This window comes from Heptranchias perlo, chromosome 18 (assembly GCF_035084215.1).
Source record: "Heptranchias perlo isolate sHepPer1 chromosome 18, sHepPer1.hap1, whole genome shotgun sequence".
Taxonomy (NCBI): domain Eukaryota; kingdom Metazoa; phylum Chordata; class Chondrichthyes; order Hexanchiformes; family Hexanchidae; genus Heptranchias; species Heptranchias perlo.
The window spans coordinates 41,548,831-41,568,196 of record NC_090342.1 but is presented as its reverse complement, the minus strand read 5'-3'; the positions used below and the strand labels follow the sequence as shown (position 1 = coordinate 41,568,196).

Sequence of the window (19,366 nt, the reverse complement as noted above, 5' to 3'; positions counted from 1 at the left end):
CCCAATGAAACTAAGATACATTGTGAAAATCTACTATTTAAAATGGTTCACACAAACAAATGAGTTTATGGTAGTGGTCTACGTTTGAATTTTTTTTGGTAATGGTTGAATTATTTTATTTGGGTTGTTTTTGTTCAGTAACTTCAAGACAGCAGATATGAATTAAGGCTATCGCCTGGAATTTCTGTGTAGTTCTCTGGATCTACTGCCGCAACTCCAGCGGAAGATCAGCAGAATCCCCTTTTAATGCCACATCTCTGGAGATTCCATCGATCTTCCGCCAAAGTTACGGCAGTGGACCAGGAGAACCCTGTGGAATTTCAAGGCATACGACTTTTGGTCAATTCAATGTAATAGGAGGCTTTACAACTGCTTTGAAAATTTCAAAATGAGGACTCTAATTAGTTAATGAAAAAGGCATTTTATTCATTCATCATTTTAAACTTTTCTTAGTACTTTAGATGTTAATTTCCCCTACTGTCAAAACTGCCTTTAGTCAGATTAGAGTGATAACTGATGAAAGCTGCAATCCTCCATATCCTGGTATGAACAATTATTATTTCAAGATTAAAAAAAGATTTATTTTTGAAATTCTGCTAATTCTCTGGAATATCATGTTTGTGAAAGGTACATCATTGGACAGTCACTGACATAAAAGAAAAATGGTACTAACTTTTTTCACGAACTGTGTGAAATCAATGCAAATTTTAGAGCATTATTCCTCTGAAACATAGAATAAAATAAATCTAGTTGTTAGATAGGTTGGAGTGTCTATCGAGTTACTGATGCACTGAGGAATTGAGATAATGTCAAACCCACTAGCCCAAAGCTAGAGCTGTTTCTCTGAGCCGTCTGAAACCCCAAATTCATTACAAAAAAAATTCTAACCTATTTTATCCTTCATTTTTTTTTTAAATGAGCAATGAGTCTCATGCCAAATACAGTCAGACATCAGTTCCCAAAACCAAATCATGTGATTTATTCAGCAGTGACGAATTTATTGTGTCTCACAGTATGAAGTTATCCTGTGAATATTACCAGATGAATCAATCATGAAACAACACAAGATAGAATACGCAGGCTTGCCACTCACTCAAGTCCATCTTATTCTTCCAGTCAGCTGTGAAACAGGCCGCTACTATAGCGGCGAGCACAACCAGTGTCTCCTGTGTCCTCCAGGAACCTACCAAGATACAAAAGGGCAACTGTCCTGTGAACCGTGTCCAAGCAACGACGGGCAAGGGATAGCTGGGGCTCGGAACGTGTCTGAATGCGGAGGTGAGTTCCTGCCTTCTGCTTAAAATTATGCTTGCTACACCATCATTACAAGTCAAGAACCTATATGCAATTTTTGGTAGAATTTGTCATTATATTTTCTTCAAAGATGACTTTATAATCACTTTTTATGTCATTAACAAACACACTATTGTAGGAGAGACCCATTTCCCCACCTTCCTCTGTCTTTACATTATATAGCATTATTTATTTTTATATATATTTTCATATATTTGTAAATGCAGAGGTAGGGGAGTCTATAACGAGGGGGCATAGATTTAAGGTGAGAGGGGAGAGATACAAAAGGGTCCAGAGGGGCAATTTTTTCACTCAAAGGGTGGTGAGTGCCTGGAACGAGCTGCCAGAGGCAGTAGTAGAGGCGGGTACAATTTTGTCTTTTAAAAAGCATTTGGACAGTTACATGGGTAAAATGGGTATAGAGGGATATGGGCCAAGTGCAGGAAATTGGGACTAGCTTAGTGGTATAAACTGGGCGACATGGACATGTTGGGCCGAAGGGCCTGTTTCCATGTTGTAACTTCTATGATTCTATGAAGGCGGGGGAATGGGTCTCTACTACAACAGTATGTTTGATAATTAAATAAAATATAACATAATATAAATGCTAAATTGAAACATTTCTGAGAAATGATCATTGAAACAATATCCCAGTATCCATTGGGGAAAAAGGGTGGTGAGAGGAAATACATTGAATCTTAAAGACTGTACTCCCTCAGACTGGGGAAAGTGAAGAACAGATTGCTAAGTGTCCCCTCTCCAAGAGGAGGTGTAGGGGTAAGATTTATTTTATGCAATTTATGTAACAACAGGCTAAACCAGTTTGTTTTAAATAGAGAAGGTGTCTTCCCCCATTGTTAGTTTTAATGAGGAAATGCTGTATCTTGTAGGTGATAGCCTTGATTCATATCTCATAATTTTTCATTGGCTGGCAACCAGTAAGCTGTGTGAGATCAGAGCAGTCCCTGTCGAGGATGTATTAAAACCTAAATCAAAATTTTAAGTACCAGACAGAATTCAAATCACTTAAGGTGCCAAATCTTTGCCCAGTGCATCTAAGCACACGGTCCTACAGATAGCATTTTGAGACCTGCAGCTGATGAGAGGACCAGCAGACTCAGATTATAGTCTGCACCATTCTCTAGCCAGGAAAAAAATAAGAATTGTGTGCGCTTGTGCCTGAAAAGCTCCATAGAGCTCCACTCAGCAGTAGCTGAATCCTGGTTAAGTTTTAATCTTAGCGAGAGTCAGCTACCTCACCAGCTCTTTGATACCATTAAAAGGATTGAAAATTAAGTTTAAAATGTTCTCGGGTAGTTTAGTGGAGCAGCTCCTTAACGTTGCTTCATTTTAGCTGCATTTCTGTTGAGCATGTTCAGACAACTTTTTTTTTCTAAGTTAGTTGTGGGCAATTTCAGTCCTAAATTACATTGCACAGTTTTGTCAGTATACGTCTGGCATAATAGCAAGCCTGTGGCTAGTAAAGTAAGCAGGATGTAGTTGCTTACCTATTAATTCTTAAAATTCTTGCTCATCAAGGTGATGACCATCCCCGGAACAGGAAATTGTTCCTCTTTGGACCCAGCAAGTGCGCAACTCTTCTTACACCAATCACTTAAATTTCTGATTTTAAATTGCAAGCAGTCTCTTCTGGTATGAGGAGCGTTAAAGCCAGGTATAGAAAGAATTGGGTACAGTATAGGGCTTTTCTTTACAGCCTCACTCACTGAGAGGGACTACATGTGAAGTTAAAGGCAATTTTATGTGGTGGATTCTTAGTTGTTGTTCCATCCAAACTCATTTTAATTATGATCCTTAACTAACATTCAAGAGCGGAGACTTGCACAGTCCTTCTTTGTAGACTGGATTTGAACCCAAATCCCAAGAGGAAGGAAAGGTTTTAACCTATTGCATAGTTCCATTGCAAAATTGTAATTTTTCACATGACATCATTGCCCATTTAGTCGTTTTTTTTTTACTTTGCTACTACAAAAAACGTTTTGTATTTTTCTGTAACTTGTTTCAGGCCAGTGCCCTCCAGGACATTTCTCCTCTGATGGATTCATGCCCTGTAGATCATGTCCATTTGGTACATTTCAATCTGAGCCAGGTCGCACACAGTGCTTTTACTGTGGGGGTGGATTGATGACAAAATATGAAGCAGCAGTCTCGTTTCAAGATTGTGAAACAAAAGGTAAATTCAGCTATTATTATCCATAATATACAAACAGTACTATTGTGCACACTTCTGTTGTGTGACCATCACACTTCAGGTATCTTGCTTTGGTGATCAGGTGAAAGTAAAATTGCAGCAAATAGGTCTGAGGAGGTAGGGAATATACAAATCAGAAAAATGGCTGGAAAGTGACTACAAAACTTCCAATGAAAAACTACTAACGCCTCATGTAAACAACCAATCTTGAATGACTGGTCAGAAGAATCTACAAATTAAAGAAGGTAAACCACTCAAAACACATAACGAAAATGTTTTCATCTGCATTTTTTTTGTCAGCCTGATGAATATGGATTAAAAAACCCCACTAAAAACAAAGAAATTAAACACTTCAGAATAATATCATTAAATTTCGACCCAAAGCTATCGGTTGACTTCAAATAGATGGTGTATTCTGTGCATGGGCAGAATTTACCATCATGCATCAGCATGAATCTATCAGTGCAAGTGACGAGCTGGTGGACAAGTGGAGGGGTATATCTCTTCATGGAGCAAAAGGATTTTTGAATTTCTTTGACTTTTTCAACATTCTTTGTAACCAAGCTGCAGAAAGAAATGATCAGGTTAAGTTTCACATATTAGCAACTTTTCAATTTTCAGGTGAAAGACAGCATAAGTCAGAGAGATACACATGAGACAATTAGAGACAGAATGTCTTTCTCATCCTAATTTCAGTAGTTTTTCTTTGCTCCAAGTGAAAAAAATGAATAAAATTTTGAAAGCTTCTCAGATAATCAAATGTAAACAATTTTACAACACCAAGTTATAGTCCAACGATTTTATTTTTAATCCCACAAGCTTTCGGGGGCTTTCCCCTTCCTCAGGCGGTGTGGAAATGACAATTTCGAATCCTTCGCATTTTAAGATCACATAACAATGCCTGGTGATTACTGCCCGTTGCCAAGGCAATCACAGTGAGCAGACAGAAAGGTGTCATCTAAAAGGCCACTGAATATACAACACCCCAAAAAAAAGAGAGAGACAGAACGAAGACAGTCAATGACCCATTATATTAAAAACAGATAACATTTGTTCGCTGGTGGGGTTACGTGTAGTGTGACATGAACCCAAGATCCCGGTTGAGGCCGTCCTCATGGGTGCGGAACTTGGCTATTAATTTCTGCTCGACGATTTTGCGTTGTCGTGTGTCTCGAAGGCCGCCTTGGAGTATGTTTACCCGAAGGTCGGTGGCTGAATGTCCATGACTGCTGAAGTGTTCCCCGACAGGGAGAGAACCCTCCTGTTTGGCGATTGTTGCGCGGTGTCCGTTCATCCGTTGTCGCAGCGTCTGCATGGTCTCGCCAATGTACCATGCTCTGGGGCATCCTTTCCTGCAACGTATGAGGTAGACAACGTTGGCCGAGTCACAGGAGTATGAACCGTGCACCTGGTGGGTGGTGTCCTCTCGTGTGATGGTGGTATCTGTGTCGATGATCTGGCATGTCTTGCAGAGGTTACCGTGGCAGGGTTGTGTGGTGTCATGGACGCTGTTCTCCTGAAGGCTGGGTAATTTGCTGCGAACGATGGTTTGTTTGAGGTTGGGTGGCTGTTTAAAGGCGAGTAGTGGAGGTGTGGGGATTGCCATAGCGAGGTGTTCGTCATCATTGATGACATGTTGAAGGCTGCGGAGAACATGGCGTAGTTTCTCCGCTCCGGGGAAGTACTGGACGACGAAGGGTACTCTGTTGGTTGCGTCCCGTGTTAGTCTTTTGAGGAGGTCTACGCGATTTTTCGCTGTGGCCCGTCGGAACTGTCGATCGATGAGTCGAGCATCATATCCCGTTCTTACTAGGGCATCTTTCAGCGTCTGTAGGTGTCCATCGCGTTCCTCCTCGTCTGAGCAGACCCTGTGTATTCGCAGGGCCTGTCCATAGGGGATGGCCTCTTTGACGTGGTTAGGGTGGAAGCTGGAAAAGTGGAGCATTGTAAGGTTGTCCGCGGGCTTGCGGTAGAGTGAGGTGCTGAGGTGCCCGTCTTTGATGGAGATTCGTGTGTCCAAGAAAGAAACTGATTCTGAGGAGTAGTCCATGGTGAGCTTGATGGTGGGATGGAACTTGTTGATGTTATCGTGTAGTCTCTTTAGTGATTCCTCACCGTGGGTCCATAGAAAGAAAATGTCGTCGATGTATCTGGTATATAGTGTTGGTTGAAGGTCCTGTGCAGTGAAGAAGTCCTGCTCGAACTTGTGCATGAAAATGTTGGCGTATTGGGGTGCGAATTTGGTCCCCATGGCTGTTCCGTGTGTTTGGGTAAAGAACTGGTTATTGAAGGTGAAGACATTGTGATCCAGGATGAAGCGGATGAGTTGTAGGATGGCGTCTGGAGATTGGCTGTTGTTGGTGTTGAGTATTGATGCTGTCGCAGCGATGCCGTCATCGTGGGGGATACTGGTGTATAGTGCCGAGACGTCCATCGTGGTGAGAAGTGTTCCTGGTTCAACAGGTCCGTGGGTACTGAGTTTTGTAGAAAGTCTGTAGTGTCGCGACAGAAGCTGGGGGTTCCCTGCACGATGGGTTTCAGGATGCCCTCGATGTATCCAGAGAGGTTCTCACACAGGGTCCATCTTGTTCGCCTTCTACCATCCTGGTAGTGATAATGAAGTTGTTGACTAATCACAGCAATCAATCTCTATCAATTAGCCTACAACAGACCCAGAAATGACATGGGGAAAACCCCAATGATGGAGAGTTTTGGGAATCATAGGTCCAAATTCACCCTTTTCCTTCCAAGCATATTACACTTACCACACGTCATGTCTCAAATTACGCATATACTGTATCCCAAATGTTATTAACTGAAAGAAATCTATCTAATTTGCATTTGAATGAATCAATACTAACTGATTTCATTGTCTCCCTCAGGAGTTTATTCCATAGATAGTTACCTATGTTTGACCCACTCCCACCATCACGAGAGCCAGTGGCTTTTCCCTACTTTTGGCCAACTGCCCTATTGGTGAATTTTTGTCTGTGATCCAGGACAGGCTTTAAGTTATTCCTGGAATTTACTACAATAGTAAATCAGTAACTATGACAATATATTGTACATTACAGAGCATGAAATAATACATCCTCTGACTCACCATGAGCAACACCATGATGGATGCACATGATATATTTATATTCCTTTCTCTCTATCTCTGTGGTACCATCTTTTGGACGAGACATTAAACCTCAGGCGGACGTAAAAGATTCCATGGCACTATGCGAAGAAGAACAGGGGAGTTCTCCCCAGTGTCCTGGCCAATATTTATCTATCAACATCACTAAAACAAATTATCTGGTCATTACGTCATTGCTGTTCGTGGGAGCTTGCTGTGCACAAATTGGCTGCCATGTTTCCTACTTTACAACAGTGACTGCACTTCAAAAGTACTTCATTGTAAAGTGCTTTGGGATGTCCTGAGGTCATGAAAGACACTGTAAAAATGCAAGTCTTTTATTCTTCTCTCTTACATTTCAATGTACAATTTAATATATTTCACATTTATTTAACTCCTTTATTCCTATACCTCCATACTTTATACAAAAACTTGACTATTTAATCAAATTTTTCAATTCACTTAATTTTAATTTCTATTTTCCTGTTCGTTTACTCCAGAGCTTCCAAGGATCTATTCTTGGCTCCCTCCTCTTCCTCATCTACTTGCTACCCCTTGGTGACATCATCCACACACATAGCGGGTGATTTTAAACCCCAAGAACGGGTGGGTTGGGGGGGGGGGTGCGCGGGTGCGGGTGCGAGTTGAAAATAGTTGGTTTTTTGGGTCGCAACCGCAAAATTTTTGGACTTTGCATTCCCAGTGGGAAGCCTGTACTTTTACAGGCCAACGTTAAACCAGGAAATGAAGCTGGGTTGCGGTCACGACCCAAAAAACAACTATTTTCAACTCCCACCCACCCCCAACCACCCGTTCTCGGGGTTTAAAATCACCCCGTAGGGTCAACTTCCACATGTATGCTGACAACACTGAGCCCTACCTGTCCACCACCTCGCTCGACCCCTCCCCTGCCTCTGTGTTGTCTGACTGCTTGTCTGACATCCAGTCTTGGATGAGATGTAATTTTCTCCAACTAAACATTGGTAAACATAAGCTATGGTCTTCGGGACCCGCCACAATCTCTGTACCCTTGCCTTCCCCAGCCACAGTTTCAGGCCGAAGCAGACAATCTAGGCATTCTATGCGACCATGAGCTGAGCTTCTGACCCCATATTCTCTCCATCACAAGAACCATCTACTTCCACCTTCATAACATCCCGCCTCCGCCCCTGCCTCAACTCGTCTGCTACTGATACCCTCATAGAATGATACAAGAAGAAGGAAGCCACTCAGCCCATCGTAACTGTACCTTTGTAAACTTCAGACTCAACTATTCCAATACTCTGCTGGCTGGCCTGCCACCTTCTACCCTCCACCATCCATAATCCGGCTCATCCAATACTCTGCTGCCCTCATCCTATCTCGCATCAAGTCTCGCTCACCCATCACACCAGTCCTCACTGACTACATTGGCTCCCAGTCTTCCAGCTGCTCAAATTTAAAATTTGCATCCTGGTGTATAAATCCCTTCATGGTCTCATCCTGCCCTATTTCCAAAACCTACTCCAGCCCTACAACCCCCACCCACTGTTCCTCTGACTCTGGCCTCTTGAGCATCCCTTCACCCCATCATTGGTGGCCATGCCGCCAGCTGCTTAGGCCCTGAGGAATTCCCTCCCTAAACCTGTCAGCTTCGCCAACTCCCTCTCCTTTAAGACTCTTCTTAAAACCCTTCCTAATGTCCACTACTTTGGTTTGGCATTCAGTTTTCCTTGCATCTCTGTGAAGCATTCTCCACATTAAAGGTGCTACATAAATGTGATTTGTTGTTGTATACAATTGCTTGATCCCTTCATCGAGGATACTATCTGATAATTGCACTCGGGCATCAATTATTCTCCATTCTTTTCTGAGTTATACAAATCTTAGTATTGTTCATATACATTAGAAAACATCACAACAAGGGACCTTTAATGCCAACCTGACTATTTCCTGGTTCAATTGTTGAGATTTTTGTTTTGTTTTTAAATAAAATGTTATGTTGTTATGTATAAAAGTTCTGTGACTTTAGCAGACATATATAATTCATCGTGCTGTGAAAATGTTCTTACCATTCATAAACCTTTCCACAGTTCATTGTTCTCCTGGTCACTATTACAACTCCACCACACACAGATGCATTAGATGCTCAGTTGCAACTTACCAGCCAGAGTTTGGCCAGAACTACTGCATTACCTGTCCTGGAAACACAACGACGGATTTTGATGGTTCCACAAATGTCACTCAATGTAAAAGTAAGTAATTGCCAATTCCTGTAGTCTTATGTAAAACATTGGTTCACTGCATTAAAAAAAATCATGCATTAGACCAAAACAGAAGACTCAAAGAAAGGTGCATTCTGAAAATTCTCAAAAGAAGAGAAATAATGTTTTTAGGATGTAAAATAGTGTTCATTTGAGGACTTTCTTTTATAGAAAAAAAGACTTAAATAGTTTTGTGTGTAACTTACAGTCATGATAACACTGTAGCACATTCTTTTTAATGGAAAAGAGAATCAGGCAGGGTGTAAAACAGGCTGCTGATTTTCTTTTACTGTTTTGCGCCACCACTGAAAACCAATTTCACCCCTGGGTTTCTCGACAGCATATGTTCCACAGTCCTGTCTTTATAAGTTATTGAAATATATTACCTTTTAAACAGGGTTGAGTTGTCCTATAAATCTACATTTACATGGTTCCCAGTTGGCTCAGTGAGTAAGTGTTTTACTTAGCCCTTCAGGCAAGGGAGATCTCAAGTTCAGTACCAACTCAACTCTGAGTCAGCTGAGTAGCAGGCTGCTGAAATTGGCATTCCAACTTATGGATTGGGGAACAAGGGTGGTTTTAAAAAACACATGATGCCTCCTCCTAAACATTAACTAGTGATCCCTGTTGGAAGGTGCATATTTGGATATCAGGTTACTCCAGTTAGGATCATCTGGAATACTTTATATATTCAAATAGCCCACTGACATTTACAAAGCATCTTATCACACCTCTGAGAAAAGTCTCAAAACACTTCATCAGTTACTTTTTTGAAATGCAATCACTGTCGTTCTGTAAGCAAATGTGGAACCCAATATGCACACATCAAGGCCCCATAAATAGCAATGATATCAATGACTAATGACTAAGTAATCTGTTTTTGGTGGTGGTGATGATTGAGTGAGGAATTTCCTGCTCTTCAACAATCACCATGGGATCTTTAATATCCACTTGAGTAGAATGGTACCAGGGAAGGAGGGGTTTCATTTGCCTGGAGATACTAGAGTTATCTGGGCAGAAACTTTGATTTAATGCCACCCGGGAAAGACCACACCTTCAATGTCAGTTCAGATTATTAGCTCAAAGTCCTGGAGTGAAACCTGAAACCACAATCTTTTGACTCTGAAGGGACAGTGCTACCAACTGAGGCAATCACGTGTTCTAGACTCACATGTGACGAATGGTCACTTGTGTGAGGTGCTGACATACTGCAAAGTTATCAGCTTAGCAGTAAGCTGCACTATGCAGACTAACACCAGAGCAGTTAGTTGACTTTTAACCGCTTTCAAAAGGTGACCAAAGTTTTATGCAAATGTTTGCTGCTCAGGATTTTTCACTAAGCTGATTTATTTTGTGCATGTATGAACAATAAATAATTCATCCTATTGTCTTCTAACTTCTACATAAAGACCAGCAGTGTGGAGGCGATCTTGGAGACTATACAGGCTACATTGAGTCTCCCAACTATCCTGGAGACTATCCTTCCAATGTGGAGTGTATTTGGAATATTAATCCACCGCCAAAGAGAAGAATCCTCATTGTAGTGCCAGAGATATTCTTACCAATGGAAGATGAGTGTGGTGATGTTCTAGTGATGAGAAAGAGTTGTGAGTAACCACATACTCAATTCATTCTTTTTGTATTTACATCTATATTACCCATTTTTAAACAATGATGTTATTTACATAAATTAGCCAATACCAATAATTGTGTTACCTCCTCCCTTCACATCCTGTCTTTGTTCTGTTGGCATTGTGTTGCTTCTTTACGTTCCCTGCTTTTTGCATCTGTTCATGCCTTTGTATTCTTCATTCTCTTTGTGCCCATTCTCCTTTCTTTCATTTAAAAAGTCACACACCAAAGAAGAAAGGAGAAGCAGCACATCTATCTAAATATCGATAAAGGAAAGGAACTGTGGAAGGAAATAACTTCAATTCAGAGTTCTTCCTTCTCCAAATCTTTTACATACATTATCATACAGGGAGGAATAAAACACCTGTGAAGAACTCATGGTGTACACTCTCCCATCATATGAAGAGCCAGCGTTTCGGGTGGGTAGAGGCCTTGCAATACATTTAACTGATGTCTGCCATTGACTTGTCAGCGAGCACCTATACTCTGGAATAGAAGTCAATATTCTTTTCATTGCTTTACTCTGATCTGCAGCAGCCATTCTTTCCTTAATTCAGTATCATGACTGCCATGCTGAGTACTGTGTAAAAAATTAGGTCCTCCAAAGTTTGAATTTTAAAACACAAATTAAAATGGCAGTAGATTCTAACCATGCTCAACATAAATAAAACTAGACTATAATTTGAATCAGAGATCTTCTGGACCATACACTACTTAACTTATGTGACTCATTGGTTGGCAAGGCTCAGGTGTATGCATCACCATCATGATCATCCTGCACCTCCACTCAACGGGAATCATAGAAAGGCTACAGCAGGGAAAGAGGCAATTTGGCCCATCAAGTCCGGGCTGGCTCTATGGAGCAGCAATCCAGCTAGTCCCACACCCCCACCCTATCCCTGTAGCCCTACAATTTTTTTCCGTTAAAGTACTTATCCAGTTCCCTTTTGAAGGCCATGATTGAATCTGCCTCCACCAACCCCTCGGGCAGTACATTCCAGATCCTAACCACTTGCTGTGTAAAAAGGCTTTTCCTCATATCACCTTTGCCAGTCACCTTAAATTTATGCTCTCTGGTCTTGACCCTTTCTCCAATGGGAACAGTTTCTCTCTATCTACTCTGTCTAGACCCTTCTTGATTTTGAGTGCCTCTATCAAGTCTCCTCTCAACCGTCTCTGTTCCAAGGAGAACAACCACAGTTTCTCCAGTCTATCCACGTAACTAAAGTCCCTCATCCCTGGAATCATTCTAGTAAATCTCTTCTGCATCCTCTCTAAGGCCTTCACATCTTTCCTAAAGTGTGGTGCCCAGAACTGGACACAATGCTCCAGATATGGCCGAACCAGTGTTTCATAAAAGTTCATTATGACTTCCATACTTTTGTACTCTATGCCTCTATTTATAAAGCCCTGGATCCCGTATGCTTTTTTAACTACTTTCTCAACCTGCCCTGCCACTTTCAATGATTTGTGCACATATACCCCATGATCTCTCCTTTAGAGTTGTACCCTCTAGTTTATATTGCCTCTCCTCGTTCTTCCTACCGAAATGTATCACTTTGCATTTTTCTGCATTAAATTTCATCTGCCATATGTCCGCCCATGCCACCAGCCTGTCTATATCCTCACTGTTTACTACCCTTCCAAGTTTTGTGTCATCTGCAAATTTGGAAATTATGCCCTGTACACCCAAGTCCAAGTCATTAATAAATCAAGAAAAGCAGTGGTCCCAACACCGACCCCTGGGGAACACCACTGTACACCTCCCTCCAATCTGAAAAACAACCGTTCACCACTACTCTCCGTTTCCTGTCACTTAGCCAATTCTGTATCCATGTTGCTACTGCCCCCTTTATTCCATGGGCCGCAATCTTGATAAGCCTACCGTGCGGCACTTTATCAAAAACCTTTTGAAAGTCCATATTCACCACATCAACTGCATTGCCTTAATCTACCCTGTCTGTTACCTCATCAAAAAACTCCATCAGGTTAGTTAAACTTGATTTGCCTTTAACAAATCCGTGCTGGCTTTCCTTAATCAATCCACACTCATCCAAGTGACTGTTAATTCTGTCCTGGATTATCGTTTCTAAAAATTTCCCCACCACTGAGTTTAAACTGACTGGCCAATGGTTGCTGGGTTTATCCTTACGCCCTTTTTACCAAGTTAAAAGGTTTGAAAAAAAGTTTAAAGTTCCATCTGTGTTTCCAAACACACATGGCAATATCACGGATATTGACAATTTACAACAAGATAGCAAAATCTGGTTTAATGTGAAGATTGATTTTTTTTTTCCCCAAAAAAAGTTATGATCCAAACTAGTAAAATATAAATGAGAAAGTCTCTTTTCAACTTAAAAAAAAGGCACTTTTCCATATCCCAAACATGCATTCATTGCTCTTACAGTAGGAATTCTGGTCAGTAAAGTTCACCTTTGAATGCTCATTGCACCTATACTACATTCCCGTGTGTGCTACTTTATTTTAAATGGGTTAATGTCTGTGTAAAAACAGTGCACACAAGAATGAAGACAAGTGAGTTAAGCATTCGTACATGAACTTCACTGATCAGAATTTCTACCCTTTGATTTCCAATCACTAATGAACAACATTGGCAGCTTCTTCAGAGATTGCTATGGTCCAAACCACGCTAGCTCACAGAGACCAATCTGGGTATGGGATAACTCTAATAGATGGAAAAGCAAAGACGGAGTGCACAATTTAGTGATATGTGCCCCTGGTGCATGACAAGGAGCAGCTTAGTGGAATTCTGACCCTCAAAGTGATAACGTGCTTAAAACTGAAATCAATTAAGACTTTGGAACGTTCACAATTTGTATTGTATTATTCACCATTTCATTTGCAGCTTCACCAACATCTATCACAACCTACGAAACGTGCCAGACTTATGAGCGACCAATAGCATTTACCTCAAGATCCCGGAAACTATGGATTCAATTCAAAGCTAATGAGGGGAACAGTGCCAAAGGATTTCAAGTTCCATATGTTACATATGATGGTAAGGAAACATGGATCTAATATTTAAAGATGTCCTGCCTTTCTAGTCTTGTGGTTAGCACAAATTTATCTTCCACTTTGACCAGATCAATTCTCTTTTTAAACCATTTGTTTTAAATGCATCTCCCAAACTATGCACCATTCTTCAAACTGTGAGAGAAACCAGTCAATCTGATGCAAAGCCACTGTAGTGGCTACTGGGGGGTGTACCAGAATGACTTCCTGGAGTAACTATTTGTCTTTCTCTTCATGGAAGAGCAGTACACTATACCACCACATTGCTGTAAATACTGCTACATAATTGTCACAGTCAGTAGAAGAATAAATATATAGTTCATTAAAATGATGGGAATCAAGATAGTGCTGTGCAGCACATCGCATCGCAGACAGGAGAACTGCAGGTTTAGTCTCCCTACTCCACTTATTGCTGCTCTCTGTGTATTCCTCCCATTAGTCCTTCATCTCAACCACTGCCTCTACCCAGATTGATGTTCCCTAATCATAGCGCTTTTCAACACTGGGCCTCTGAGATCTAGGTCCCTCGGCTCTTCAGCTGAGGGCAGTCATGTCTCCACCCTCAACAGAGGAACACTACTCTTCCCCCTCTTCCACTCTCACTAGTGCTCTGTGCTTCACCTGGTGAAAACCCTTCCAACTCTAACTGCTTCTAACTGAGTGAGTGTCTCTGGGCTGGTCCTGGAGTAGGTGAGATGCAATGACTGTTAGTGAGGATTGGGCAGCAGTTGTGGTTCTCGATGTGCCAGCAGATTCAGATCTGGAAGTATCTGGATGGTAGTCTGAGTGACCAGTCTCTTGTGCAAGGCAAAAAACAAAAGAACTAGTTTAAGCTGCGCACACAGTGACTGTTCCCCTTAAAGAAATAGGGCCAAGTGCAAGAACATTACAATTCTTTGAGAAAGCACGTAAAGCTGATGGTACCAGTTGATAAGCATGTCCCAGCCTTTTCTGATCTTCTGTTGCCATCTTGCCATTTACTACAAACTTTCCTGTCCTTCTGCCTATGATATCTAATAGCTCCTCTTCATGCAGACTCAATCAAGGCTTTTAGTGCTGGTGCTTCTTTTTCTGTTTGCATTTCTTTGACAATGGTTATGGGTGAGTTTTTCCTTTTTGAAGGAGAGAACACAGTGGTGGTAGAGGTTGCACTGACTGCCTTTGTCACCTCCCTTCATACTGCATGAACCATCCTCTTATGGAGCTTCCTGCCCTCAGTTCCCAACAGTCTTACCTTTCTGGCCCTCATTTCTGTCAAAAGAACCTCCACAGATGCATCTAAAAATGTGGGGTTACCTTCTAGCAGCTGAAACCCTGAGGCTGCTGCTCTCTTTGTCCAAAAATATGTGTCCCTTTAAATGGCTGCAGCATTTTAAGTGAAAAATGAAAAGGACCAAAAAACATCTGGCACTTTTAACACAAAATGAAATGCAAACATTTTTTGAGTATATACTCTTGAAGGAATTAGAGGGAGAGACACCTTCATATGTTCTAACAGTCATCAGCATTGGTGGAGGCATGGGAGCAGATCAGTTAGTGTGTGTTCAGGGAGAAAAAGGAGAGACACTTAGTGCTTCAGAATCCCCAAGATTTGTTCCTGCCTTCAGCATTATCATGTTGGAAAACAATCAGGAGCCTCCCAGGACTGAATTGCATCCTTTTGAACTGGCTTGACATCAGGTTCTAAATAGTCATCAAAATTCTAGAGGGCTTGAGGGATGCTGAGAACAGAAAGCATCTGATAAATTGCCCAGTTGTAGCAGCAGTGTTAGATACAGAAAAAGGACATAGTCTTACAGGACAATATTTCAACTGAAGGTAACTATGATCACATGACCAGTGCCTACTCTGATTATTTTTACCATCAACAGATAAGTGGTTTATATCTCCTATGGTATATATGACAGTTATTACTTAACTTGTGGGAAAAGAGAACCAAAGGTGCTCCCACTGGAGTTTATCCAGTGATTTGCTAAGCCATACACACCAAGAAGATGCTTTGTTTAATCGCTGTCTGTGATGAATTAGCTGATGTTAGCCAGCTAATTGACTAACAGCTAACCTTCCCCCCCCCCCCCACCAAAAAATAGTGGGTGCAATATTATGATTTTTTAAAAACCATTAGAACAGTTAATTTCTTAAAAATCATTTTTACTTGCAAATAATAACTATTCAAATAGCATTTATCCAAATTGAAGTAGGATGTTGCTACTTAATTGTCTTTTTTTTCTTGATCAGAGGACTACCAGCAGTTAATAGAAGATATTGTCAGAGATGGGCGTTTGTATGCTTCAGAGAATCACCAAGAAATTCTTAAAGTAAGCTTGTCATTAAGAAGAAAAGTTGACATTTGTTCTTAAATTTCTACAGCACAAACATAAGTTATAAATTCTAATGTGAACATTTTTCTTAATTGTGTTTTTTAAATATAGGACAAGAAATTGATCAAAGCACTCTTTGATGTATTGGCACATCCTCAAAATTACTTCAAGTACACAGCACAAGAGTCAAAAGAAATGTTTCCCAGATCGTTTATAAAGTTGCTGCGGTCCAAAGTGTCCAGATTCTTAAGGCCATACAAGTAATTTTGCTGCTGGGTGTTTAACATGTTCTATTGCATTCTGATTAAAGAGGCATCCCTTCCTTCAACATTTTCTCCTTAAAATTCAAGGTTCTGTTTAATAGTCTTCAGTTTTTATTTTAAACATTCTTCCTTAGTGAAGAACTTATACTAAAATGTGCTATAATGTTGTACAAGCAGACATCCTGCTTTGAGTTGATAATATTCCTTCGAAAGCAGAAAGAATTTAGGAAGCCTTGCGTGCATTCAACTTTGGCTGTAAATTTGTGCACTACAGGTTGCTTTCTGCCTTTGTTATATGTTCAAAGAACAGTTGATTCTAATAGACAATGGAGACAGTGGCCTCTATTATAAACATTTCATTTTTGGTCTCTTCTACAGGAAAAAAAAATTGATCCAGTAGAACAAAAATATTCTTTCAGCATGTTGGAAAATAGCAGAAATTGGCAACTATGTGCAAAAGTATCAAAATGATGCAATAGAAATAAAGAAAAAAGATGTAACTAATATTTGGAATTTTAATTGCACTTGAATTTTGTATTTGAAACAATTTAGAAAAAAATCTAAATTGTATTCTCCTTAGGTTTATGTCTTGCCTAAAAGTACTATTTGAATTGTACAGACTCGTAACTGTCCTTCAGAGATGAATCAGAATTGGAACAGCTATTCTAATCTCCCATACTGAATGATCAGTAAAGAGAATATAATCTTACTTACCTCTGGTGCAGGCGCACAAACTTTATTCTTTTTAAAATAAAGTTTTTTTAAAAAAAAACATTTTGCAAAATTGATACAGAATTTTAAAGTTTACTTTTATCATTTCATGGGGGGTGGGTGGAAGAGAAAAATTGATTCCCCATATATTTTCTGATAACATCATAGTTTGCTTAATGCAGAATGTTGTGCTTGAATGATTGATAATCCTTCCCTTTATAAAAAGAAAATCAGTGTAGGCAGTCTCAGCTCTTTTTGGTACAGCCATATTGGTTGTTTTTAGCTGAATAGATGGAGGTGAGGTTAATTGGATATACCCTGTTTTTTTAAAAAAGCAATGCATTCTCTTGTGTATTTATGCTACTGATTTAGTTGCTGTAATGGTAGCAAAGCTACTGGCTGATTTACTAACTGGAATAGGCAGGTCTTCCTGTTGGTCTGAAGTTTCATTATCTGTACAGAACTGGAAGTGTTTTACAGATTCTTGTGTTGTTTTTCTCCCATTCTTAGGTTACTGGGTCTGATCGATGCTTTACCTAAGCTAAAAAAAAAAACCTGTAGATGCTGCTTTATAAGCTTTATTACCAATATGTAAATTATGTACAAATGTTGGCAATTTTTTCCATAAGAAATTAAGTTAATATTTACCATGATAGATAGAAAAAAAGTTAAAATACAAACTGTATAAACTGCAATAAAATTTTGTTACTTTATATAAATGGCAATGGTCATAGACTTACAGTAAGAGATCCACACAGTTGTGTTAATACTGCCAGTTTTATCATTGTAAACCGTTGTAAATGTAACCTATAGCTCTGCCCATTTTACTTTGACTACCTTGGCTTTTCTCTGTATTTAGTTTTATTTTCCATGTTAGACCTCTAAAAGGATTTTGTCTGTTAATCATTTTCATAATAAACTACAAAGATTACTTTAAAAAAAAGTATAAGTAGTTGAGCGATGTTATTAGAGCTCAGAAGACCAATGGACAGTATGTAAACCCAATGTGTATTATATATGCATCTATACGGCCTCCCATTTTATAATTGTTATTCAGCAGAACACAGAGTCTAGCACAGAAACAGGCCATTCGGCCCAACTTGTCCATGCTGGCATTTATGCTCCACACAAGCCTCTTCCCACCCCTCTTCATCTAACTCTATCAGCATACCCTTCTATTCCATTCTCCCTCCTGTGCTTATCTAGCTTCCCCTTAAATGTATCAATGCTATTTGCCTCAACTACTCCTTGTGGTAGTGCGTTCCACATTCTTACCACTCTTTGGGTAAAGTAGTTTATCCTGAATTCCCTTTTGGATTTATTAGTGACTATTTTATATTTATGACCTCTAGTTTTGGACTCTCCCCACAAGTGGAAACATTTTCTCAACATCTACCTTATCAAACCCTTCCATTATCTTAAAGACCACTGTCAGGTCACCCCTCAGCCTTCTCTTTTCTAGAGAAAAGTGCCCTAGCCTGTTCAGCCTTTCCTGACAAGTAGATCCTTTTAGTTCTGGTATCATCCGTGTGAATTTTTTTTTGCACCTTCACCTCTATATCCTTTTTGTAATATGGAGGCCACAGTACTCCAAGTGTGATCTAACCAAGGTTCTATACAAGTTTATCATAACTTCTCTGCTTTTCAATTGTATCTCTCTAGAAATGAACTTCAGTGCTAGGTTTGTAGAACTGTATCCTAGCTTAATTGCATGTTCTAATGCTGCTTTTATGGGCCCGATTTTACAGTAATTCATTGTAGACTTTTATAATTAAAATGTAAAAGTTAAAGTATGCACACTCAAAGTCATCGTTTAAGCGTCCCATTTAAAATGGAAACTGCTACCATTCATACTAATGGTTACTTGTATCAATACCACAGGAAGTCAGAATGCCCTCTCTGAGCTGTGTAAATAAAGCACTATACTTTGTTCAGCATGCTAAGCCTTATATTTTCCCTAAAACTTTTGTTCTTTCTTACCTCCCGGTTTCTCATCCTCTATCCTCTATCCTCTATCCCCTATCCCCCCATCCCCCCCCCCCCCCACCCCGTGCACCATTACCTGGCTGTGATGGGCAGAGAGCCGACCAGTTCCACACTCTTAACATTGCTCTGACACTGAATTAGATTGATACTTTACCTAAGCCCACGATAAACAATCCAGGTTAACATGTCCTTTAGTTGTTCCTCTTCTCTCCTCTTCCCCTCTGCTCAGCCCTTCCTTGACAGTCTGGTTGAAATGAAACTCAATGTGTGAGGAAATCAAATCACAACTACAGTCCTGCTCTCTTTGCCACCCCGAAGATGTTACCACTTTTATTCTGTGCATTCCACACAAAAACTTCAAAATCATGAACACTCATCAAAAATGAACTCTAAGAATTATGTCTGGAAAAACTAAAACACCTCTGTGATTTCAGCCTTGATTCCATCAACCTACCTAGCTGCTACCTGACACCAAGTCTAGAGATAGGCATACTGCTTGATCCTGAAACTCAGCTTCTTTCATCACATCTGATCCAAAATCAAGAGCACCT

General features: G+C 40.2%; 1 protein-coding gene across 4 annotated transcripts in view; it reads left to right on the top strand.

Moving 5' to 3' along the window:
• scube1 (signal peptide, CUB domain, EGF-like 1) overlaps positions 1 to 17,772 on the top strand; it is a 288,050-nt gene extending 270,278 nt beyond the window's left edge. For all 4 annotated transcript variants that reach the window (XM_067999790.1, XM_067999791.1, XM_067999793.1 and 1 more), the window contains 7 exons: positions 1,117 to 1,278; positions 3,320 to 3,487; positions 8,699 to 8,860; positions 10,279 to 10,476; positions 13,368 to 13,520; positions 15,773 to 15,852; positions 15,967 to 17,772. In XM_067999790.1, coding sequence (XP_067855891.1) covers positions 1,117 to 1,278; positions 3,320 to 3,487; positions 8,699 to 8,860; positions 10,279 to 10,476; positions 13,368 to 13,520; positions 15,773 to 15,852; positions 15,967 to 16,119 — 1,076 coding nt within the window. In that variant the 3' untranslated portion in view covers positions 16,120 to 17,772. The remainder of the gene's footprint in view (positions 1 to 1,116; positions 1,279 to 3,319; positions 3,488 to 8,698; positions 8,861 to 10,278; positions 10,477 to 13,367; positions 13,521 to 15,772; positions 15,853 to 15,966) is intronic.
• Positions 17,773 to 19,366: the final 1,594 nt, after the last annotated feature.